The sequence below is a fragment of the Pelodiscus sinensis genome, chromosome W (assembly GCF_052426305.1).
Source record: "Pelodiscus sinensis isolate ZL-2025 chromosome W, ASM5242630v1, whole genome shotgun sequence".
Taxonomy (NCBI): domain Eukaryota; kingdom Metazoa; phylum Chordata; order Testudines; family Trionychidae; genus Pelodiscus; species Pelodiscus sinensis.
The window spans coordinates 6,786,170-6,811,327 of NC_143084.1; the positions used below are offsets into that span (position 1 = coordinate 6,786,170).

The window sequence follows — 25,158 nt, forward strand, 5'->3', positions numbered from 1 at the left end:
CATGATCGGTCTAGGCCGCGATCACCATCTCATGCCCCACCCCCTCCAAGAAGTCCGGATCCGCAGCAGAACCATTCGGACCCCGAGGAGGGACAGATTTCAGATGCAGAAACAGACATGCCAGCGAATGTGTGCTCTTCATCTCATGCACCAAATGATGCTGTGACCCCAGATGATACCTCACCACCCGATGACCTCAAGGAATTCCAGGACCTTTTTAAGTGGGTGGCACAAAGCCAGGAGGTTCAGCTGTCTGAAGCACAGGTGAAGCAGCATAAGCTACTGAAAAATCTGCATCCTCAGCAACGACGCAAGATCGCACTCCCAATTGATGAAGCAATTTTGGATGTGGCACACGAGATCTGGCAGACTCCCACAACGATCTCCCCTACTAGCAAAAGAGCAGACAAGAGATATTTTGTCCCATCTAAGGATTTGGATTTTCTCTTCAATCATCCTCAACCCAACTCCTTAATAGTGGATGCAGTCCACCATAAGAGCAAGGCTTCTCACTTCAAAACCGCACTCCCGGAAAAGGACACAAGAAAGCGTGACTTTTTTGGACGCAAGATTTATTCATCATCAACCCTAATGCTCAGGATCACAAATTATGCTGCCCTTCTCTCGAATCACAATTTCGACAATTATGCCAAATTACCTGACCTAATGCAGCACCTTCCAGATACTAAGAGACCTCTGCTGAAGGCGATTGTCCAGGAGGGATATTCTGCATGTAGGACATTGCTCCAAATCGCCCTCGATGTCTCGGATACGGCAGCTCGAGCCATGGCAACAGGTATCGCCATGCGCAGAGCTTCTTGGTTAATGGCAGCAGGAGCACCAAAGGAGCTCCAGAACAAAGTTGAAGATCTCCCATTTGATCGTAAGAGATTGTTTGCTACTTCAACTGACGATGTCCTGCATTCCGGTAAGGACTCACGCACCACTCTGCGGACTCTGGGGATGTATACCCCCCCCCTTTAAGCATAGGCACTACTATCCATTTCAGAGGCGATATGACTATTCATTCCAGAAAAATCAGCAGCGCGCTCCCGAACAGTCTCGATTCCGACAGCGTCCGCAGCGCAAGCGCCAGCAGGTCAATCGTGCGCCAGCCCGGGCTAATGCCAAACAGCAAATTTGACTCATGTGTCGAGGACACAAACGCATCTTCAGTGCTCACAGTAGAAAAACCCACCACCACCCTTCTCTTTCACCACCGCCTCAAGCCATATTATCACCAGTGGCGCAACATCACCTCGGACTGCTGGGTCTTGGAAGTAATAAATTCAGGTTTCACGATACCTTTCATCTCCATACCTCCCACTACTCCACCCACCCCGTCCCTCTTCAGGGACCCATCACACGAGACTCAGCTTCAGCAAGAGGTACGTCATCTTCTTGCTATAGGAGCCATAGAACTAGTTCCCTCAAGATTCAGGAACAGAGGGTTTTACTCCCGATATTTCCTTGTTCGCAAAAAATCCGGGGGGTGGAGACCTATTCTCGATATGAGGCGCTTAAACCAATACATCAAGAAGCAGCGTTTCAAAATGGTTACGCTAAGCAAAATTATACCATCATTGAGCAAGGAAGATTGGTTCGGAGTCCTCGACTTACAGGACGCGTATTTTCACATCACCTTTCACATAGCACACAGGCGCTTCTTCCATTTTGTAGTGGGGCAGGAACACTACCAATATAGAGTGCTGCCCTTTGGCCTTGTCTCAGCTCCCAGAGCTTTCTCCAAGACCCTGGCAGTAGTTGCTGCACATCTTCGCAAGATAGGGGTCTCCATTTTCCCCTACCTAGACGACTGCTTGTTCAAAGGCCACACTCACTCGGAAGCTCGCCACATGCTCACAGTAACGAGGAATCTCTTCAGCTTCCTCGGTTTGATTATAAACATGGAAAAATCACGTCTAGAGCCGGCCCAGACTCTCACGTTTATAGGAGCTCGCCTCGACTCACGGTCAGCTCGGGTCTACTTACCTGCAGACTGTTTCCAAATCATATGCGATCTAGTTCACACAGTATCGCTCTCCCCGACACTTCCCGTACGTACTCACCTTCAGCTGTTGGATCATATGGCAGCCACCACGATGATGGTCCACCACGCACGATTACATTTCCGATGTCTCCAGCAGTGGCTGACCTTGGTGTACAAACCCGCCAAACACAGCATCCAAAAGCGTGTGGCGTTGCCTATCCATGTTCGGAATTCCCTCCGATGGTGGACTGAGCCCAGCAACATGTTGGCGGGCATTCGCTTTCACCAACCTCAGCCTTCTAGGCAGATAACAAGAGATACCTCGCTTACCGGCTGGGGTGCGCACATGGACACGTATACGATCCAAGGTCGATGGTCCAATACAGAAATGATGCTCCACATCAACTTATTGGAGCTCAGGGCAATTTTTCATCCCTGCAGGCATTTCAAACCTCACATACAGGGCGCAGTTACCAGGATCCTTACGGACAACATCGCTGCAATGTACTATGTCAACAGGCAGGACGGTGCCAGATCCCGCTTCCTCTGTGTAGAGGCGGTTCGCCTGTGGTCCTGGTGCAACTGCAACGACATTACTATCATAGCATCGTATATGCCAGGGGTGAACAATTCCATCGCGGACTCGCTGAGCAGATACTTCCCACATGACCACGAATGGGAGATCCGCACGGACGTGCTCCTATCTATCTTCCACCGCTGGGGTCGACCTGCCATAGATCTCTTCGCTACTTCTGCCAATGCGAAATGCAAGGTTTATTGCTCCAGAGCAGGGATTGGCACTCACTCCCTGGGGGACGTGTTCCTCTTACATTGGGGCATGGTACTACTGTATGCGTTTCCCCCTGTGGCTCTAATTCCAAGAGTACTGGAGAAAGTTGTTCTCGACAAAGCCCGAATCTTGCTAATAGCACCGGCCTGGCCCCGGCAAGCCTGGTACTCCACGCTCCTACAGCTCTCAATTCGAATGCCTTACCGGCTCCCTCTTCTCCCGGACCTCTTAACACAGCAGAGCGGGTCCCTTCGCCATCCGAAATTGCTCACCCTCCACCTGACTGCGTAGATGTTGGATGGTTCAACACATCGGAGACCCTTTGTTCAGATCAAGTGAGACGTGTTCTGCTCAATAGTAGAAGAGATTCCACGAGAAAAACATACCTTGCAAAGTGGTCTCGCTTTACGCATTGGTGTGACACTAAAGGGTTAAACCCCTCTGTCTCACCATTGCATGCTGTCCATGCACCTTCACACGTCAGGTATCTCCACACCATCACTTAAAGTTCATCTAGCAGCAATTACGGCGTTCCACCGCCCGATAGATGGCCGGTCGGTTTTCGCCCATCCCATTACGAAGAGGTTTCTCAAGGGCCTCCTTAATCTCAACCCTCCACGTAGACCTTCGCCTCCTGTGTGGAACCTCGACCTCGTGCTAGATGCGTTGACACGGCCACCATTTGAGCCACTTGCAACTACATCTCTTCAACTACTTACAACCAAGGTTGTTTTTCTTATTGCTATAACATCGGCACGCAGGGTGAGTGAGATTGCAGCTCTTACGGCATCTCCCCCATATATGATCTTTCATAAGGACTCGGTGATTCTGAGGTCGCACCCGACCTTTCTCCCAAAAGTCTGCTCGGACTTCCACATTAACGAACCAGTCGTCTTGCCTTCTTTCTGTCCTAAACCTCATGCTTCTCCTCAAGAGGCTCTTTTGCATACGCTGGATGCTCGCCGAGCCCTTGCATTTTATATTGATAGAACTCGTGATATTCAAAAGACAGACCGTCTTTTTATATCTGTTGCAGATCAGTTTAGAGGTCGTCCACTCTCTGCGCAGCGCATCTCGAAGTTGATTGTCGCTTGCATTACCACCTGTTATAATCTGTGTAACAAGTCCCTCCCATCACAACCTAGAGCACACTCCACCCGTGCAATGGCTACCTCGACGGCCTTCCTGAAAGGAGTCCCTATGTGCGACATCTGCCGGGCAGCTACTTGGAGGTCAAACGTCACTTTTATGAAACATTACACAATTCTGCAACACTCCACCTCAGACTCCGCGGTAGCCTCGGCGGTGCTCCAACGCTGCCGTAACACGGATCCCGTAGCGCAACCTTAGCTCAGACCACTGCTCCGGAGACACCAGACGTGGAGCACCCACGGGGACTACCCGAAGAAGAAGAAGAAGAAGAAGTTACTCACCTTCGTGCAGTAACGATGGTTCTTCGAGGTGTGTCCTCGTGGGTGCTCCACAACCCGCCCTCCTCCCCGCTACGGGATCTCGTTTGTTTCTCTCGTTTCAGATGAGGCGGTGAGAGGAACCGAGGCGGGGGCTGGACCACGCTCGGAGAGGAAAGGTGCGAACGGCCTCTAGCGCGCGCGCATGCGCGGTCCAGCCAAACACAGCTTTGGAAGCCTCCGATTCGCGGCACCGGGGCGAGCCCGACACCAGACGTGGAGCACCGATGGGGACACACCTCGAAGAACCATCGTTACTGCACGAAGGTGAGTAACTTCTTCTAACCCTTGCCACAGACCCTCATGGGATGGGGAGCACACCTGGCACACCAGACAACGCAGGGTCTCTGGTCCACCGCAGAGAGGTCCCTTCATGTAAATGTGCTAGAGCTAAGCGCAGTCAGACATGCCTGTGTCCACTTTCTTCCAACATTGGTTAGCAAGCATATCAGGGTTTACACCGACAACGTGGCATGCATGTTTTATATAAACAGGCAGGGTGGGGCCCATTCCCTCTGCACAGAGGCTAGTACCCTCTGGAACTGGTGCCTCAAGCATGGGATCATCATGAGTGCCTGCTACCTCCTGAGAATCTTCAGCACCACTGCCAATGCTCTTAGCAGAGCTCTACCTCAAGGGCACGAGTGGCAGATGAGCGATCGCATGCTATCAACAATTGTCCATCAGTGGGGCTACCCCATGATAGACCTGATTGCCACAAGCAACAACAAAAAGTACACTCATTTCTGCTCCAGAGCAGGCATAGGCAAGGGATCCCTGGGAGATGCCCTAATAATCAACTGGGGCCTCCAACTGCATTATGCCGCGCCCCCCCCCCCCATACCTCTCCTCAACAAAACCATCCACAAAAGAAGAAGGGACAGAGCAAGGATCATCCTCATAGACCCTTCCTGGCCCAGACAGCCATGGTTCATCATCAGAATGGCTATCTTTCCCCCAATCATCCTACCTCAGCCCCCCGACCTGTCATACCAACCAGGGCTCCAAATACAACATTCCAATCTGTCCATGCTCCAGCTAAGGACTTGGTACTTGGATGGTTCTCTGAGCTAGAGCTACAATGCTCTAAATTGGTACAGAACGTGCTACTACACAGCAGGGCCAAGTCTACTCAGAAAACATACACTCACAAATGGAAACGCTTTGTTCATTGGCAACGAGAAGTCCAGTGGCACCTTATAGACTAAGAGATTTATTGGCGCACAAGCTTTTGTGGGCGAAGACCCACTTCATCAGATGGACTTCTTGTTGATTTTGCAGCTTCAGACTAACACGGCTACCCCTCTGATATTTGTTCATTGGGCCACTGCAAGAAGTATCACACCTGAAGTGGCACCCTTGCCTTCCATACTCGAATACCTTCTCCACTTGAAACAATTTCACCTCTCAATGAGTTCATCAAGGTTCACCTGGCAGCAATAATGACCTGCCACACCAAAATTGATGACACTACCATATTTGCACACCCAATGACAAAACAATTCTTCAAAGGTCTACAGGCCCTGTATCCCGATATAGCTCCAACTGCCAAACCCTGGGACCTACACTTCGTGCTCAACGCACTTACCAAACAGCCCTTTGAACCTGGCCACATGCTCCCTACTTTACCTATCAATGAAGACCACCTTCTTAATTGCCATTACCTCTGCTCGTCGTGTGGGAGAAATGGCGGCACTAATGGTGGACCACCATGTACCACCTTTTTCAAGGACAAAGTAACCCTCCGTACCCACCTGAAATTCCTACCAAAGATACGGTCTTCGTTAAATATAAACCAAAATATTCACTTCCCCATGTTTTTTCCCAAACCCCATGACAATCAATTTGAAGCAAAAATGCGCATACTGATGTTCATAGGACATTATCTTTTTACATACACAGAACAAGATCCTTTGGATCTTCATCAATATTGTTTGTATCAATAGTAGAACACAACAAGGGAAAAGCCATCTTATCACAGAGACTCTCTCACTGGATTTTGGACTGCATCTGATTATGCTAGGAGCACAATCAACTCACTCCACCTACCTCAATATGGGCTCATTCCACCACAGCGGTGGCTACATCAGTGGCCTATCTTCACAAGGTCCCCATTGTAGACATATGTACAGCCACCACCTGGGCTCCTGATCGGACATTTGCCAAGCACTATGCACTTTCTCAAGGCCTTTTTTCCACAACTAATGTAGCCAAGGCTGTTCTATTCACAGCATACTTACCTGATCCGAAGTCCCTACCTACATGAGGCACATTGCTCTGTAGTCACCTGCTGTGGAGCACCCACAGGGATGTCTCTCGAAGAAGAGGAGGTTACTCGCCTTGAGCAATAAACTGACATTCTTCAAGATGAGTGTCCCTGTGGGTGCTCCACTACCCTCCCTTCCTCCCCTCTACTTCAGAATATATACACATGCCGGTTCTCCGGGTAGAGAAGGAACTGAAGGGGGGGGGTCCACGCATGCACGGTCACAGCATGCTGGATCCACGTGGCCAGAGCACCACGCATGCGCAGCCCCCCCGGACACTGCTTTAAAGACTCCAGTCGACCAACACACCTGCTGTGGAGCACCCACAGGGATGCTCATCTCGAAGAATGACAGTTTTACTGCCCAAGGTGAGTAACCTCCTCTTCCTACCCATCCTGGCAAATAGCCATTGATGGACCTATCCTCCATGAATGTATCTAGTTCTTTTTTGAACCCTGTTAAAGTCCTGGTCTTCACCACATCCTCTGGCAAGGAGTTCCACAAGTTGACTGTGCATTGTGTAAAGAAATACTTCCTTTTGTTTGTTTTTAAAATCTGTTACCTATTAACTTAATTTGACTCTAGTTCTTGTGTTATGGGAGTGAGTAAATAATTTTCCTTATCTACTTTCTCCACATCGGTCGTGATTTTATAGGCCTCTATCATATCCCCCTGTACTGGTCCCAGTCGGGAGGGAGGCCAAGTTGCCTCACTACACTAGAAACAGACTGGTTAGTAGTACAGTCTGCTTCAGGGTGAGCTCAACACAGTCTGGGTGTTCCGGCCTATACTCAGGCTGAATAGCAGTCAGTCTGCCCTAGCCCTAGCCCTAGCCCTAGCTCAGGCCAGGGCAACAGAGTTTAAGGAGCTCAGGCCTGCTCTCAGGCAGAGCAATAGTTTATATGCCCAGGCTCTTCTTCAGGGTGGGGCAGCAAGCAGTTTAAGCAGCTCAGGCCTGAGTACAGGCTGAGCAGTGGTGAGGTCTCCTTGCTGTGGCAGAGAGCTGACAAGCGCAGGGGTTTGGTCCAAAACAGGGGGAAACTGCCACCTGGGGAATGGGGTGGCAGGCCTACCTGCTTCACTGCATCCCAGGCCAGGGCCCTAACAGTGGCAGATCAGTCTGCTGCTACTAGGTCAGCAGGGATCCTGACCACAACACGCTGTCCAGTTCAATAGGGTTACCATACATTCGGTTTTTCCTGGACATGTTCTCATTTTCACTTGTTAAATCTCTGGCTGGACGGCTTTTTCAAATGGTAAAAATGTCCGGGATTTTGCCCTGCAAAGGGGATCAGGGAGGGGGTAACACGTGCCTGTCAAATGGAATGTTCACGGCTGCTCTGCGCATGCACCCCAGCTCCTGGCGGGAAAAGCCCGTGGTTGTGGTGAGACCCAGGGCAGGTCCGATGTGGGGGGCAGGTTTGGCTCCTCCCACGGAGTCACCGCGTTACCCTCCACCCCACTAGGTTATGTCCCTGGCTCTGTGGGAGGGGTGGGTTAGAGCAGGGGGGTGCCTGGCTCTGTGGGAGAGGTGAGGGCATTGGGTTAGAGCATGGGGGCCGGGGGGTGTCTGGTTCTGGGGGAGGGGTGGGTGCATTGGTTTGGAGCGGGGGGGCTGGGAGGGTGGCTGGTTCTGCAGGAGGGCAGGGGCACTGAGTTAGAGCAGAGAACTGGGCGTTAGAACTTATGTCTTCTTTAGTTTCCTGTATGTGGGCAGTGGGTCTGTTGGTGAGATCTGGGGGTTCCAGTCTCAGCTCTGTGAGGACTGTGGGAGCTGGTGCTTGGTGGGGTGGGCAGGAGAAAGGAAGGGATTCTGGGAAGCAGAATTCCTGGGTTCCTTTTCTAGCCATGCCACTTCTCCCTTTGGTGCCTTTAACTTCATGCCCCAGGACGGGCCCCAGCCCACAGCCTCCTTGGCCCCCCACCCTCCTCCTGGCCCCACAGCAGCCTGGGCTGCTAGCTGGTTGGCGGCGCTGCTGGAGCCCGCGCTACTGCATGTCTCGGGATGGTGTGGCAGGGAAGCGGGAGCCGGGCATGCAGCGTCCCCTCACACCATGAGGGCCAGCGGGGGCAGCGGCAGCCCCGGCAGCAGCAAGGCAGCAACCAGAGCCCCGAGCTTGGCCTGCGCAGGGACGAGTTTGCCAGCTCCCAAGCCCAGCCTCCTGTATGAGTGGAGCAGCCGCCACCACCGCAGCAGCACCAGCAGGCACCAGGTATCCTCTTTTTTGAAAGTTCAAATATGGTAATCCTACAGTTTGACCCATGTCCAGCTGAGGAGATGGAAGTGGCTACCCCTGGGCTGCATCCCAGTTCCCCCTGTGGCCCTACCTGGCTTGGTCCCCACTTCTCTGGGTCTGCAGGGAAAGGTGCAACACTGGAAGGATGTCCATCGGCTCAGGGTCTGGGCCGATTGGTGGTCCTGGCCAGTCTTCAGGGCCTGCCAGTGGTCCTGGCAGCCCAGGCCAGGTCTTCTGTCCTTGGGAGCTTGGGCAAGGTGTCTGGGGACCAGCTGAGTTCTTAGCTTCAGCCTTTGTACTTCTGGCCCGCCCCTCTGTTTCCTGGGGGTGGGGCTGGGTTGCTCTCGGTCTGGTCCTGCCCACCAGAGTGTCTTAGGGAGTTTTTCCCCTTCCAGGTCAGCAGCCACCCACTTCCTGCCTCACTCCAGGAGGAGGAGGGTGTGGTTGCTGCACCAGTGCCTGTGCCAGCATATCTTCCTTCCCTGCCCACCCCTGCGACTGCTTGCCTGCTGTGCAAGGGGGTGGGCTGTCAGCCTGCCCCCTCCAGAGGGAGAGGTGAGGCCCACCACCAGCACCCCTGTCCCAGGGTCCTTCCCGGGCTGGCTGCCTCCTGCTTGCGGCTGTGACCCTCGTCGAGGAAGAGGAGGAAGCCTACCGCTTGGACTTGTGGAGGGGGTTTGTTTTTGGGACTGAGCCATTTACCATCTGTGTTCCTGGGGTGGCGGTAGCCTGTGCTGTTGCAAGGGGAGCCAGGGGAGAGGCGTGGAGCCCTCCCCCAGTCCAGCTGCCCCCCCTTCTACTGTCATCACCCCCACCAACCCCCACTTACCACCTGGACCTGCTCTTTGCCTCTAAGCAGGGCTAGCTGCTTCACCCCATCTCTATCTGGGACTATTTTGCAGCAGCAAGTGACTGACTGACCCCATGAGCGCTCATGGGCGCACTCCCTTCCCCCTTAGACTTGCCCCCCCTGCTGCATTTGGCTGGGGGGGGCCTCCCTCACCTCTTGTTTTGCCCCCTTGCTCCTCCACCAGAGCAGCTGACCTCCCTGGTACCTACCCTGCCCTTGTAGCCCAGTTTGTGTTCCCCTCCCTGCTGGAGCACCCCCCCTGCCCCGCACAAACGTTTGTTTGCCTGCCCCACCCAGCCCCTGAAAGTTTGGTTGGTTGCCTGCCCCGCCTGACCTCCTCAGAGTTTGTTTCCCTGCCCAAGCCATGTGAGTTTGCTGTGGTGCCTGTCCTACCCCACCCAGCAGTTGCCTTTCCCCAGTGCACCACCTGCCCTGCCCTCTACCTACTCAGCTTGTTCCCTTCAGCCTCCCATTAGCTCCCTACCTACTGCCCAGTGCGCCCTTGTCCCCTCCTCGAGCACTCATGTCCCTACCCACCCTTTTTTTTAGTTTGTGCCCCCCACCCATGTTCACTGCATCCCCTTGATGCCTCCGTAGTCCTTGATGGTCCCAGTGCAGCCAAAGGTGTCAGCACCCCCACCCTGCACCTGTGACCTTGCCCCTGTTTTCTGCCTTGCTAGCACCCTCCTCCTCTGCCTTCAGCCTAGAAGGGAGGAGTTGTTGCTGTTCCCCTTTCTCTCCGTTGTCCCCCACCCGACGTCCTCCTTCCTTGCCTCCATTTTAGCAGGGAGGAGTGGTTAGTCCGTTCCCCTTCTCCTCCTACCCCACCCCTTCCATTGACAGCCAGGTGGCCACCACCCCTCCACACGCCACCACATCCTCTGCCCCAATTGCCGCCTCCAGTTCCATCCCTGGCAGCTGGGGCCCATTCCCTTCCTTGACCAGGAAGTACGGTGTCTGCTGCCTCTTGTTACCTGTCTCACCTCACATCGAAACTTATGTGCGGGCGCTGGCAAGGGTGGTGGCGTCCTCGGCCATGGTGGCAACCTACAAAATGTACAGCAAGGTTATTGTCCTCCTTGATTTGGAGGTCGCCACCCAGGAGGCGGTGGAGAAGGGCCTGGCAGTGGGGGGGGGGGGCGTGTATATGCCCCTCGAACCCCTGGAGGACCTGGGTATACAGGTGGTCCTGACCTTGGTCCAGCCCTTCCTCCCCCATGTCACCCTGTTGCCCATCCTCTCCACCCTGGGGAAACCTATATTTACCATCAGCCCTCTCCCGTTGGGCTGCAAGGACCCTGTCCTCCATCACATCCTGTCCTTCTGCTGGCAGGTACAACTGCAAATGCTGCTGGCGGCACGTGATGGGGTGGCACTCGAGGGCTCCTTCCTGGTGTCCTACCAGGGGGCCCATTACCGGGTCTACTACTCTTCAGGGGAGGTCCGGTGCTTACTTTTCTGGGTGATGGGGCATGTCTGGAGGGCTTCCCCTGTCCCAGTTCAAGGAGGTGTCCGGGACCCCCAGGGCCCGGGAGTGCGCCAGCCCTACTACCGCCAGCAACCCTGGTAGCGCGGCTTCCATGGCTGCTCCTCCTCCCTCTGCTGTCACCACTGTTCAGGCCCCGGGAGCAGCCCCCCCTGGCACGCTGTGATGAGTGGGTGGGCCCTGCCTCTGCCAGTCATGAGTTGGTGGGGCCTGCAGAGGAAGGGGTGACACGGTCGCTGCTGAGCGAAGGAGAGGGCCTGTCCCAGGCAGAAGTTTCTCTGCTCACCATTGATCCTCCCTTGCCTCTCAGAGCCCACAATTGTCACCTGCGCCCCCTGGCCCTGGCCCTGCCCCTGCTGACCAGCCCTCCCCTTCCACCTTAGAGGGCTGGATGCTTATTTGGGGAAAGCCCAGGGCCCACCGGCTCAGTCCCCTGCTCTGATGGGGAGGGTGGGAAGGCCCCCAGAAGATACTGAACGGGGCTGCTGATGCTTCAACTCCTGATGTGCGACCCCCCCCCCCCCAACATCAGCAAGAGGGCACCCACCAAGGTCACTATGGCAGCAGAGAGGGATAGCACCTCTCAGAGTCCATGCCTGAGGAGAACTCAGATGGAGCTCCCCCGGCCCCTCCACCACCAGTCATCGCTGCCGAGGCAATTGTTGACTCGGTTGCCAGCAAGGAGGATGCCAAGGCCACGAGGATGGATTTTAGGTCCATCTTGGAGGAGATTGAGGCCCTGGGTCTGACCCTGCTTGCCCAGGGAAGGACAACCCCCATGAGTGGGCCTCGATCTGAGCGGTGACCTGGTTGCACCACCTTCTCCTTCTCGCTACCTCTTGCGCTGGGTGGCTACCCCCACTCTCACCCCTGATATTTCATGTTGCCCCAGACACCGATGGCACTCTGCCTGAGGACACCGAGCCTCTAGGAGTGACAGCCAGTGCTGAAGGGCTGGGCCCCGGGCTTGTGGGCACCCCCTCCATCTCTGAGGCAGAGCGGTTACCCTCCCTTCCTGTTGCAGCCCACCTGCTGCTCCCACCTTGTCCAACGCTGTGGCTTCAGACACAGTCCACTGTGACACCCAAGCCCGGTGTCGGTGCGGGCCCCCTCTCCACCCCCGTCCCCCAAACCCGATCAGGAAACATCGCAACCTGGTGGCTTAGGCCCTGGGGAATGTAACCTTGCCTATTCCTTGACTACAGCTCTGATCCCTGTCCTAATTCTGTTACCTGGGGTTCTTTCAACCAAAACCTCTCGGTAACTTTTACTCTCTGCGAGGTGGTGTCAGGAAATAATTCAGGGGAGACACAGTCGTCTGACCGATAGATGGATGGTACAAACAGGACAACACAATAGTGCTTTCACTTAAAGCTAAACTTTACTTAGTCTCAAGCACTTACACACGTCCGCAACAGGCTAGCAAAACACCCCCACCCTCGATAGTTACCGAAGTTGAGTGTGGCTCTCGCATGACACCGGGCAGGCTTCCGATGGCCAGTCTTCCGTCTGCCGGTGGGGACGGAGATGCGTCCAGACGTGAAGAGTCCTCAAGGAGTCCTCGAGGCGTCCCTCCAAGTGTTCCCCAAAATTGTCCCCCTAGCTCAAACTTTCCTTCCCTATTTATCCATTAGTATTACAATAACATGTCACTCAAGAACTTGTTAGGCAAGCACTTTTTAAAGGTTGGGCAAGAGGTTTTCTTCTGATCATCACTTTCACCAGATGCGTTTTTTTTCTTTTTCAGATACTTCATGCTCGGGGGCCCTGCTAGATATATGTCGTAGGGCATTTAGACAAACTTCCTGTTTTTCTAAATGTATAGCTCAGCGATTTCATTAGAGATTTGGACCTCAGGAAGGACGCGGGGGTCAAGTTGCCCTCTCTGTGGCACACAAACTCCCTTTTTTTCCTTGACTGTGGTCTAGGTCTAATTTGGGCCTGTTAGCTTGGTTGCTAAAGTTTAAGCAGTAAGCAATAGTGGTTCAGGCACATTACTGGATTTGCTGAAATCTCCCCATACAGTCCTGCTCCCACTCCCGGTCCTGCTCCTCCTCCTGCCCCCACCGCAATGCCCACCCTTCTCTCATCCCTCTCCCACGCTACTGTTACTGCCACCCCCCCACGGGAGCAGTCTCATTCCCGGTGGCTGCGGGCAGCCCTCGGTGTGGTTTTTGTGCCCCCCCTATTGCCAGTCCTCTAGGTAGGGGCTGCCTTGTTCCCTCGGCTGCCCCCTCCCTTGCCGGGGATGGGGACGCGTCACACAGCACCACCGCTTTTGGAGCTGTGCTGGGGATCTGATCCCTGCCTGCCCATCTCCATGGCCTGTGAGGTCTACTCAGGAGTTCTGATGGAGGATGACGGTAATCCTGTCACCTTGACCACCGTGGCACTGAAGGCGGAGCTGTTCCAGTTCCTCACGGACACCCATGGACCCAAGGACAAGGTGCAGGTCACCCTTTGGTGCTGGGGGGACTTCATCCACGTCCTCCGGGCCAAGAGGGCCCTCTTGCAGGAGAGGAGAGGGACCAAGAGGCAGGACATCGCAGCCTACCGCTGGACCCGCAAATTTTGCAACTGTCTCCTGGCCTTTGGGTCAGGGAGTTGTCTCTAGCAGGGCCTGTGGCAGCCTGATGATCACCCTGCCCATGAGGATCCACCCCAGCCCTCATCAAGCAATTTGCCTCCTTTGCCACATTAAATGCCCAGGGCTGTAGGAGGGGTCTCCGCAGGAGCTGGGTGCTCTCCTTCCTTCAGGAGGGGGAGGTACTCGGTGATCTTCCTGCAGGAAACCCACATGACTCCAGTCATCGAGGCTGGCTAGCAGCTGGAGTGGCTAGGGTGGTCACCCTGTTCTCTTGCTGAGATTCTGGCTGCACTTTTCCCCACACCTGGAACTGTGAGGCCAATTTCTGGTGCTCCTTCGCTCACATATCTGGGCAGAGTTCCTCTGGGTGACGTCCACTGGCTCTCTAGACAGCTTCAAGGAGCAATGGGTGCTCTGCTTGTTGTCCCTGTCCAATTCCCTTATTTTGAACCTGTGACCTGCACTCCTGTCCCTGGTTTTTTTCCCTCCATTGTCCCAAGGAACTGATTGAATCCCAGGTCCAGTGGTCCCTCCCACAACGCTGGGTCGGGAGCTGTTTGTAGAAGTGGGTGTGCTCACCCACCTTCTAGGATTTCTAATAGAAAAGAGGAGACTGAGGGGGATGTAGTGAGGCCTAAGCCAAGAAGTCCCAGTTTTATTAATCTCTCCTCATAGGGCAGTTGTTGCAAACCCCTAATCGGAAAAGGGCAACAAAAATGAACTTTTTCAAATGCCAATATATCTTTGAGATGAGGCGACCACATCTGTACACAGTATTCAAGATGTGGGCATACCATGGTTTTATACAGAGGCAATACGATATTATCTGTCTTATTCTCTATCCCTTTTCAAATGATTCCCAACATTTGTTTGCTTTTTTGACTGCTGCTGCACACTATATGGATGTTTTGAGAGAACTAGCCACAATGACTCCAAGATCTCTCTTGAGAGAGCTAAACAGCTAATTTAGTCCCTATCATATTATGCATGTAGTTGGGATTGTTTTCCAATATTCATTACTTTGCATTTGTCAAAATTACAATTCATTTGCCATTTTGTTGCCCAGTCACCTAGTTTTGTGAGATCCTTTTGAAGCTCTTCACAGTCTGCTTATCTGCAAATTTTGCTGCATCATTGTTTATCCCTTTCTCCAGATCATTTATGAATATGTTGAATAGGATTGGTCCCAGTACAGACCCCTGTAGAACACCACTAGTTATTCTCCATTCTGAAAACTGGCCATTTAGGCCTACCCTTTGTTTCCTGTCTTTTAACCAGTTATCAATCCAGGAGAGTCTCTTATCCCATGGGATTCTCTTATCCCACGATTGCTTACTTTGCTTACGAGCCTTTGGTGAAGGACCTTGTCAAAGATTTTTGGAAATGTAAGTACAGTGAACCCTCGTTTATCGCGGTAGATAGGTTCCAAACCCGACCGCGATAGATGAAAATCCGCGAAGTAGGATCCTCAAAGCCTCGGGGAAGCCGGCCGGGGGGCATCCCAGGCGCGCATGGGCTGCGCCCCCGCCGGAGCCCCTCCGCGGCTTTCAAAGCCTCCGGGGAAGCCGGCGGGGGGGCATCCCAGGCGCGCCTGGGCTGCTCCCCCGCCGGAGCCCCTCCGCGGCTTTCAAAGCCTCGGGGGAAGCCGGCGGGGGGGCATCCCAGGCGCGCCTGGGCTGCTCCCCCGCCGGAGCCCCTCCGCGGCTTTCAAAGCCTCCGGGGAAGCCGGCGGGGGGGCATCCCAGGCGCGCCTGGGCTGCTCCCCCGCCGGAGCCCCTCCGCGGCTTTCAAAGCCTCCGGGGAAGCCGGCGGGGGGGCATCCCAGGCGCGCCTGGGATGCCCCCCCGCCGGCTTCCCCCGAGGCTTTTTAAAGTTTTGGTAAGGATCAATTTTATGTTCACAGTACAGTGAACCCTCGCTACTTCGCGGTTCGACCATCGCGGATTCACGTATATACATAATGTAATGAAAAAAGTCCGCGAAGTCGTGAATCCGCGATGGTCGAACCGCGAAGTAGCGAGGGTTCACTGTACACTATATCCACTGGATCCCCCTTGTCCACATGTTTGTTGACCCCCCCCCTCAAAGAACTCTAGTAGATTAGTGAGGCATGATTTCCCTTTAGAGAAACCATGTTGACTTTTCCCCCAACGCATTGTGTTCATCTGTGTGTCTGACAATTTTATTCTTTACTATAGTTTTAACTAATTTGCCCAGTACTGATGTTAGACTTACTGGTCTGTAATTGCCAAGATTACCTCTAGAGCCCTTTTTAAATATTGGCATCACATTAGCTATCTTCCAGTCATTAGGTACAAAATATGATTTAAAGGCTAGGTTACAAACCAGTTAATAGTTCCGCATTTTCACATTTATGTTCTTTCAGAACTCTTGGGTGAATGCTATCAGGTCCCGGTGATTTGTTACTGTTAAGTTTATCAATTAATTCCAAAACCTCCTCTAACGACATCTCAATCTGGGACAATTCCTCACATTTGCCACCTAAAAAGAATGGCTCAGGTTTGGGAATCTCCCCAATATCCTCAGCCGTGAAGACCAAAGCAAATAATTCATTTAGTTTCTCTGCAATGACCTCATCATCTTTGAGTGCTCCTTTAGCATCTTGATCATCCAGTGGCCCACTGGTTGTTTAGCAGGCTTCCTGCTTCTGATCACTTTGAAGAATAGCTAGCCAAAAACTCAGACTCCTTTTTGGCCTCCTAACTATATTTCCACACTTAATTTGACAGAGTTTATGCTCCTTTCTCTTTTCCTCACTAGGATTAACTTCCACTTTTTAAATGATGCCTTTTTGTCTCTCTCTGCTTCTTTTAGTCGGTTGTTAAACTACGGTGGCACTTTTTCAGTTCTCTTACTGTGTTTTTTATTTTTGGGGTATACATTTAAATTGCCTCTATTATGTTGTCTTTGAAAAGTTTCCATGCAGCTTGCAGAGACTTTACCTTTTAATTTCTGTTTAACTAACCTCCTAATTTTTGTGTGATTTCCCCTTTCTGAAATTAAATGCCACAGGGTTGGGCCGCTGAGCTGTTTTTCCCACCACAGGGATGTTAAATTTACATTATGGTCACTATTTCCAAGCGGTCCAGTTATATTTACCCCTTGGATCATATCTTTCACTCCACCTAGGACTAAATCAAGAATAGCCTCTCCCCTTGTGGATTCCAGAATCAGCTGCTCCAAGAAGCAGCCATTTAAGGTATCAAGTAACTTTATCTCTTCATCCTGTCCTGAGATGACGTGTACCCAGGCAATATGGGGATAGTTGAAATTCCTCACTATTATTGAGGTTTTTATTTTGATAGCCTTGCTAATCTCTCTTAGCCTTTCATTTGGAGGGAGGGATAGCTCAGCAGTTTGTGCTTTGGCTTACTAAACTCAGCACTCTGAGCTCAATCCTTGAGGGAGCCATTTAGGGATCTGGGGTAAATCTGTCAGGAACGGTACTTGGGCCTGCTGTGAGGACTAGACTCCCTTCTGGCTCTATGAGATAGGTAGGTCACTATCACTGTCCTGCTCACATGGTCAGTAATATATCCTTACTGCTATATTTGTATTAGAGCATGGAATTGCTACTCATAGAGATTCCATAAAACAGTTTGATTTATTTCAAATTTTTACTTCATTTGTTTCTATGCTGTCTTTCACAGATATTCCTGACTCTCATTTAAACTAGAGGAGTCTTTATGTGATGCGGTGACTTCCATAAAAAGATTGCTTCTTTTGTCTCAGGAGAGAAACAAAGGGTTATAAGATGCTTTTTAACTGAAATGCTTTTTTGACCTTTTAGTCAAATGTCCTAAAAGTTCATAAAGCATCTTTAACGCCAACAGGAATAATCCTTCAGGTATTTACAATAAGTGCCTGCTTGGGCAGCAAGCACACAGTTATGAATAACTTCTGGCTTCCACCTATTTGGAGATGCTAGGTTCCTACATGTGTAAGGAATAATGACTTTCTTACTTAGTATAAAGGGGACACGAACTGCAACATCTGGACTATTGAAATTATTCCTAAACCAGCACTGTTTGTACATTAATTCTGGCTGCTGTAGCATTCACCAGCTGCAAAAGATGGCCCTTGTACTTCTGTTATCAAAACCTACCTTTGCTTGCCTTCCTCCCTTTTAAAAAAAATATCCAGCCATATTCAAATGAGACCAGTGATTTGTTCTCTACAGAGTTTGGTGTCTTTGTGGATTCCTATGGAAGGCGCAGTCGGACAGAGGACCTGAAATGGAATCGCTTGCCTTTGGCTTTTGGTAGGTGTTGAATGACACTTACCAGTTTTGTATTGGTTCCACCTAGTTCCAGTGTTCTGAAATGTTCAGCATTCTGGGGGCTACCACATCCAGGAAACAGCCCCAGTAGAAAGCTAACTTCCCGTTAAGCTGCGCAGCTTCCCATTGAGCCTCATGCAGGGTCTCAGGGCTGTAGTAGAGCGATGTCTCGCCCCAAGCCCTGAAGTTGTAGCCAGACAGTAGGGAGGCACCTCTCTCCACTGGGCCTAGTAGAGAGCTGCTGCAGGTGGTGGAGAAGCACCCCTCCCTATCAGCCCCAACAGGAAGCTGCTGCAGCTGGGAGAGAGCAGTCCCTCCCCACTGACTGTGGCAGCTCTGTGCTGGGGCCAGCAGGGAAGTGTCCAGTGCAGCAGGTCTGTCACATAGGCGGGGGCCTCAGAGGGAGGGGGGAATGAGCTGGACCTGCTAGCCACCTCTGGGGTGCAGCATGGTGCCCCAGGGCTGGTCGGAAGGCTGGCAGGCAGGCATCCTGCCTTAGCACCCCTGCGCCCCACCTCAAGCCCACCAACCCAGAGCTACTTCCTGCACCCCCAAACCCCTTATCCCCAGTCCCCCTGCAAAGCCACTTCCTGCACCCCAAACCCCTTATCCCTAACCGAGCCCCTCCCTCTTGCATCCCAAATCCCTAGGCCTATCACAACCCCCTGATTCACCCCACAGACCCCTCCTGTATTCCAAATCCCTTGTCCCCACCCCACAGCCTGGAGTCCCTTACTGCACACCAAACCCTTCATCCCCAGAGCCCTCACACCCTGCACCCCAACTCTCTGCCCCAGGCCTGAGCCCTCTCCCATATTCATAACCCCTTGGCCCCCACTCCCACAATATGAATTTTGTTATGTATACCATCATATGTCATGTATGTCATTGTTATGTATGTCATCACCTCCACATTGGTGCACATAACAAAATTCATTCCACTGAGGGGTGGGAAAAAGTAGAGGGTGCACTGGTGGGAAGGATCCTCTTCAGATTGTGTTTTCTAGTGGTTACATCCATTTAGGTTTATACTTATTTTTAACAGCCTTTCTGAAGTGTGAAGAATAAGAGGAAAACTAAATCAAAGTGATATATTTGATTAATGTTCCCAGCCTGACAGTGGCTAAATTGGCCATTGTTAAATATTTCAGAGACATCCAGGCACCATTAAAAATTTCAATCTTCCATTTTAAAATGAAACAAAGGGTCTTTTGCAGTTCCTAATAGACTTTGTCCAGTTAACATCACATAAAAGGGATTTTAAAATGGACTATTATGACTGATATAATGGTATGGGAGCAAACAGCTACAAGGCAATGCTCCTTTAAGCTTGTTTCTCCCCATTTAACATTTTAGTATATAAACACGCGTCCTTAAGTCTATGAACTGCAGGAGAGCAGGAAAATGTTACCTTTGTCCTGAAATTTTCCTGAATTATTTTCATTAATGTAGACTCTGTGCATGGTGTTCTTTCTCTCTGCAGCCTACAGAGAGCCCTACCTGTTTGTGACCCATGTCAATTCTCTTGAAGTGATTGAGATTCAGGCTCGTGCTTCTCTAGGGTAAGTCATGCGCTGCTCAGCACTTTGCAGAGAAAAAGTATGATTTGCTGCAGGGTGTTTTTCAAGAATAATGTACCACAACCAGATTAAAGATGGTTTTCTTCCCCCTTCACTCAGTACTCCTGCACGAGCCCACTTGGATATCCCAAGTCCTCGGTATCTGGGGCCAGCAATTTCATCGGGGGCAATTTATCTGGCCTCCTCCTATCAGGACAAATTAAGAGTTATCTCCTGTAAGGGAAATTTGGTGAAGGAGTCCAATGATGAACACCACAGAGGATCCTCCACTACACGCAGGTATGAGTTTCTGTGCTATATTCAGTCCAGGCTCACCAATGGGGGCAGGGAGTTGCCTTGGAGCCTGGCAAATTGCTGCTACTGCAGAAGCAGCAGTAGCTGAAGCCCTGGGCCCCTTTGAATTGCTTCCAGAGCACTGCTCCATGGGGCTCTGAGGGCTGGGGGTGAAGGGGGGCGCAGCACTACAGTCTCAATGACTGAGGACTGGCTGCCAAGGCTCTAACCCTTCCACCTGAGGTCCCACCCCTTCCAGGGGCACAGAACTTCCCCCCCCCCACACACACCTTGTCTGGGGGCCCACAGAAGCTGTCAGCCCCTCTGTTTCAGTCCTGTTCCTCATGCTATGTAGGCAGCATTAGCTCTAGAGCTTTTTCTCTGGTATTGTTGCATGACAATCTCATTTTGCTGTAATGGAAAAACTTCCTCCACAAATACTTTGAAAACTTTAGTGATTGTTTTGAAAAAAGGAATGCCCCAGGTGACGAAGACTCTCTGCATGCATCTGTGTGTGAGATTCTTTCTGAAAGCCTTTTAACTACCGTAATTTAGCAAATATAACCCACGGGTTATATTCCTTTTTACAAACCCCGCACCCCCTCTGCGGGCTATAGTCGTGCATAGGATTTTTTTTTTTTAACAGAAATGAGAGAGGATCCCCTCCCCTTCACTACCTTTGCCGTGCTGGGTACAGAACAACGCAGGGAAACTGACAGGGGCCTCAGCAGCAGGGAACGCTCCGGAGCTGGGGCAGAGACATCCTCAGCAGAGGCAGGACGCTCCCAACTCGGGCTAACAAAGGGAAGGAGCCCGGAGCAAGTTACAGCCGTGGGCTTTTTAAGCTTTTCAAACTTTTAAAGGGTAAAGGTTTAAAGTTTAAAATACAAGCTAAAATCAGTGACTCAATACGCGGTCACAGTTACAGTTGGTCCCTAGATTAGGACTGGATGAATTAGAGGAGTTTGTTTTCTTAACATGGCTACTTGTGGAACAAAGTATCCTGATTAAGAAAACCTGCATAAATGTTCTGTTTTAGAACAATAATACAATTAGACGTTTAAACATTGATACAATACATTAATTTTTTTTCTTGAAATAAATTGCTTGTCCCTAATCATGGAATTATTCCTTAGCTACAACAGCTGAGGCTGCCAAAACAGGATTTGGACCAGAAATGATATTTTACACTCATGCTGATGTGGCCTTGAAAGTCTACTGCTAACATTCATTATTGCCATGAAAATGGAACACAAGTGATTTCAAATGATCTTTAAAAGCCAGAATCCCAACCCTTTAAATAGTGCCTGTCTGAATGTGACAGTGTAGGAGAATGTATTAAGTGACGTGATCTTGTTGTGTTAAGCAGAACGGGGCCAAATTGGTCAGGTAAGTGAATATTGTGACTGATCGTGCTATGTTGTAGAGTGAAAAGTGTTACCTATAAAATGAGAGAGAAATTTAAAGCTTGGCAAATTTGTAAGCTCTGTGCTCCCATCCTCTTATCGGAATGCTTACATAGATGTCTTGTAACGTGTGCTGCCTGTGCAAGACTTATGAGGTGTAAATTAATTTTTGCTGCACTGTCACATAGGAAAAGCCTACTGTTACATCCAAGGGAAAATAAGTTCTTATAGCCATTGCATGGATTTGATTTGTGTTGAATATTCCATAAGAAGCTGAAATGTCTAGCTTAGTAGAGATACCATTAAAGCTCTTCAGAAAGAGGATAACATTATCTTCTGTAATAGATAACTGTAGCTTTAAACAGGCTATAGATAGAAATTAACTACCTCTCATGAATTATCATCTAGGCTTCTTTAGAACACCATGTTAAAGAAAAACTGCTGGTAAGATACTCTATAATAATAATGTTCCATCCAGTCAGGACTTGTTTGGTGGCTGGTAACAAACCTTTTCAGGTGGTACTATTATAGCTACAGAGCACGCAGCTGGGAGCCTAGGAGTGTGGCTTTTCTGAACAATTCAGGGAAGTGGTTAGCATTTTTCAGTAACGCTGAATTAGCTCTGGCTGTACTTTTATTTCAACAATGTGAGGTGAGTAGGGGTGGGGGAGAAATACACCCTTGTTAATTAAAAATGTAACTTTAAAGTTTTTGTCACTCAGCTGTCCATACCCATTGTTTTTGAATGACAGTAGCCCTATTAATAGAGGTCCTCCCACATATAATGAGCACATAACCAAGCGGGTAGCATCAAGCCCAGGACCACCAGAAGGTCCAAGCCACCCTCGAGAACCAAGCACACCACATCGGTATCAAGAGGGAAGGACAGAGTTGCGCAGGGACAAGTCTCCTGGGCGACCACTGGAGAGAGAGAAATCTCCAGGAAGGCTTCTGAGCACCCGCAGAGAAAGGTCCCCTGGAAGATTGTTTGAAGAGAGCAGCAGGGGGCGAACGCTTGTGGGAGGTGCAAGAACTCCACTCTCACAAGTCAATAAGGTAAGCTGGAACTCTGTCAAATGTCTGTGTCTCCCACTGGGGAGTGGCTGTTTGCATAGTGAAAAGCCTGTGTGAGAGGGGCTTCAACATACACCCACTTTAACTCATGCGTTCAATCACAGTACAACTAAACATATATGCATTGGTGCTCTGAAAATCTCTTCCAAAGAGAATATTTTCCCCCAGTGCTAGTTTCATGCCAGGGTGTTTGGATCTGTGTTTGACTGGTGTACATCTGTGAATGAAGAGGGCATCTGCACTGAGAGAAATCAAGTCCACACTGGAAATGAGAGGGGGGGGCATTATTTGGGAGAAGGCGCTTGTCAGGAGCTCACTTTATGCCAGGTAAATATGGTGACCTTCCCCTCACTGGTAGGGGGAGATTCATGCCACACAGCATTTTCATATAGACGGGGGACACATGGTACTCAGTAAAACTCTGCTTCTGCTACCTACTGACAACAGTGCTGCTTATATGACCTGGGACCACATATAGGAGAACAGGAATGTTTTACTGCATCTTGTGTAACTTGTCATTTTATTTCCCTGCTAGGTCTGGGACCAATCATCAGTATAAGTCTCAGCTAGACAAACTTACTCCTCGTGATCTGCAGGATAAACAAAGGACATGTACTGAATATATGTACTCCATGCTTCTGCTGCCTGGTTACCAAAACAACCTTATTGGGCCAGAACTGACACTGCATCAGGAGACACATGACTCTAACAAGGATTGTCTGCCTCTCAGTTTATTCCTCTGCACCTTCCTGCAGTCATACTGTTTGCACTTTGTACTACTGTTACTCTTTCAAGCAGTTCATAAACTTTCTGTACTCTAGCTTTAGTCCTTAATAGTTCATCAAGGAAATCAAATGGGATGAGGATCCCAGCCCAAATCTTAATGTGGTTAGCACCATTTACTGGAATGCGTGAGGGCCTTGTAAATGGCAAAGCCACAGTGACTTGGTTGCAGTAGACAGCATCACTAGATAGGCTCTACAGAACTGGAGAGAAAATCTGGATCTGTTTGTTTTAGGGCATGGGGGCCTGTAACCATCTAATCAAGGGATCTGCCCTCCTTCTCCTCCATCTGAACAGACCTGCACTGGAGCAATTTGAATGAGAACAAAAGAGAATGAGCTTTAAATGTGGGAGTGGAACAAAGTGCATTGTCTCTGACATTCTAGGGTATGAGACTTTTGACCCAGGTTTTCTGCATGGCAATTGACTGCATGCTGCTGCACCATCACTCTGGCTACTCTCTCGTTTTAGGTTGCTGTGTTAAGTATTGTCTTGTACCTCACCTGTAAATTAATTGAAGTCCTTAGATCATGCTGCAAAATGACCACCATGATTTACTGGAGAATTAGGCACAGAAGAGAGTGTTACAATCCTTATTGTATGACAAGGAATCACTGTCCTTCACCTTCATGTCACCCCAGTATCAAACATGACCCCCTTCAGGCTATGTCTAGACTACACTGGTCTATCAGAAAAAGGTATGCAAATCGCGTACCTTTTTCCAATACTTTTTTCCAGAAGAGGCTTTTCTGAAATTTAGCCCATCTACACTGGGCCAAATTTCAGAAAAACCTCCTCTTTCGGAAGAGCCCTTCTTCCTCGTGGACTGAGGAAGACAGGGCTTCTGAAAGAGCGTGTCTGCTCTGCCACAAAAAAAAAGTGTGGACGCGGCAGGGTTTTTTTCCGGGGTACCTCTGGTATCCCGGAAAAACCCCATAGTGTAGACATCACCTCAGAAATTGCATCTGAATCTTATGGTCATTGCTTTCCATAGAGGCTACTCCCCACAGTGGTTGTCAGGTTGTGTCCCCCCCCCCCCCCAATCGTCAAAGGAAAGCATGAGAAAGGACGTACACAGAATTCTCTCTCAAAAAAGATTCTTCTTTCCTGTCATGGTTGTATTTTCTTGTACAATAAGACCTAATAGTCACGACACTAGAGAGTATTTACAATAAACAGCTTTGGCAGTTACCAAACACCTCACCTCTGCTTTTGCCTCTAATCTCAAGCCATTTATGGCTTCATATTCTCCAATGCCATTAACATTATCCCTTGTAACTGAGACAGAGATCAAATGATTTTCAAGGCAGGTTTTGACCATTCAGTCTGCTTCAGTGACCTGCTGAGTGAACAGCCATGTTCTCTATAAATGGAAGCGAGCAAAACGGCATCCAGTTTTCTCATTGGCCAAGCCTTTTATCTTCTGCTTGTCCCTTGCCAGCCAGTGCTAACCTGTCCTAGACATCCATAAAGCTCCAAATGCCGTGACAGTGCCCTTTGGCAAGTTTCATGGCTATTGTGTTCTGTTCTCTTCTCTGTTGCGTTACTTGAGACCAGATGAAATTTGTCTATGATCTCTGTGACCTTTCAAAATACTGAGATGAGTTCTTTAAATCTTTGCATCTCATGGCAGATCTTCATGGCCTAGAAATGGACTTGTCAAGTCCTGAGAGTGTATCTTGTGTCATGTTTGTGAAATGCTTCCTGTTATAGAGATAGCTCAAAGGACTTGTACATATTTACAATAAACTTTATATTCTTAACAAAAGGGAATTTAATTGGTTTCTACTTGTTTATTGTAAACTTCATTTTTCAACACTAGCTTTTTGTTTTAATGTTTTTTGTGGACAGCCAGCTTCAGACATTGGAGGGACCTCAGATCAGTCCTTCCAAATCCCATGAAGAAACATTTGGATTACAATTTAATGTCATATTTATGCTATCGAAAGCTTGTTACCTAAAATCTTAAAGTACAGGATTTTTGTTCATTACCTTTTTATTATTGACAAGGGAGGAAACCAGACATACAGTTCAAACTCTACCTGGAAAACATTGCACTTAAAATA

The 25,158-nt window shown here is 50.1% G+C and overlaps 1 protein-coding gene across 1 annotated transcript in view; it reads left to right on the forward strand.

Moving 5' to 3' along the window:
• The window catches only part of LOC102451575 (citron rho-interacting kinase-like), a 353,172-nt gene extending 328,307 nt beyond the window's left edge, over positions 1-24,865 (forward strand). Inside the window, 5 exon segments of the mRNA XM_075897800.2 lie at positions 17,878-17,958; positions 19,460-19,538; positions 19,656-19,835; positions 21,988-22,291; positions 22,845-24,865. Coding sequence (XP_075753915.2) covers positions 17,878-17,958; positions 19,460-19,538; positions 19,656-19,835; positions 21,988-22,291; positions 22,845-22,868 — 668 coding nt within the window. The 3' untranslated portion in view covers positions 22,869-24,865.
• The last annotated feature ends 293 nt before the right edge of the window (positions 24,866-25,158 follow it).